This window comes from Myotis brandtii, unplaced genomic scaffold (assembly GCF_000412655.1).
Source record: "Myotis brandtii unplaced genomic scaffold, ASM41265v1 scaffold430, whole genome shotgun sequence".
NCBI classification, from domain to species: Eukaryota; Metazoa; Chordata; class Mammalia; order Chiroptera; family Vespertilionidae; genus Myotis; species Myotis brandtii.
The window spans coordinates 323,219-324,008 of record NW_005366456.1 but is presented as its reverse complement, the minus strand read 5'-3'; the positions used below and the strand labels follow the sequence as shown (position 1 = coordinate 324,008).

Below are 790 nucleotides of genomic sequence, written 5' to 3'. Positions count from 1 at the left end.
CCCTCCATGTCCTGGTACTGCTGCGCCGACAGCAGGCTGCGCACCGACTCGGCGCTGCGGAACTGCACGGACGAGTTGAGGGTGCCCATGGTGCTCAGCTTCTCCGACACGTTCATGCCCGAGTCCTTGCTGAGGTCGGGCATGGAGAACCGCGACAGGTGCTCCTGGCGCTTGGCGCCGCCGTCCGCGGAGAGGCCTGCGGGGAGAGGACAGGGCCCTGGAGGTTAATACGGGCGGGAAAGGGGGCCACGGTGGCTGGGGGGCATCTGAGTACTCATCACTCAGGGTCGCTGCGTGTGGCCGTGCAGTGGACACGCAGAGGCTGCCGGGAAAGGGTGCAGGAGGGCTCTCCCCACCCGCCACGGGCAGTGCCCACCTAGGGGCCCCGGCGGAGATGCATCCGCAGACACGCTTGACCCGTTAATTTCCTGCAGAGGCTCATCAAAGCTACCAGGAGCCCCTTGGGCATCTGGTGTGCGCTGCTGCTCCGTTTAGAATTTCACTCTCCACAGCGCTCCCAGGGCCTGTGTGAGTCCAGTGGTCAGACAGCACCGAGGGCGGGTATTTTGGCCCAGAAACCTTTAGAGGCGGGCCATGCCCACGCACTTCCTGGCAAAACTGAGCCTGGACTCTAGTCCCATGATACTGGGCCAGCTCAGTCCCCTGCCAGCTTCCAGCAGTTCCCTCATCTGCCTGATGTCCCTCACATGTCTTGAAAACGAACGCCTCCCTGGGTGTAGACAGAGGGACATGCACTTCCCTAGACTGTTTGGTAAATGAGTGCTCCAGG

At 62.8% G+C, this 790-nt stretch overlaps 1 protein-coding gene across 1 annotated transcript in view; it reads right to left on the bottom strand.

Moving 5' to 3' along the window:
* Positions 1–790, bottom strand: part of PRICKLE2 (prickle homolog 2) — a 142,089-nt gene that overhangs the window by 6,122 nt on the left and 135,177 nt on the right. Inside the window, exon 8 of the mRNA XM_014546130.1 lies at positions 2–196. Coding sequence (XP_014401616.1) covers positions 2–196 — 195 coding nt within the window. The remainder of the gene's footprint in view (position 1; positions 197–790) is intronic.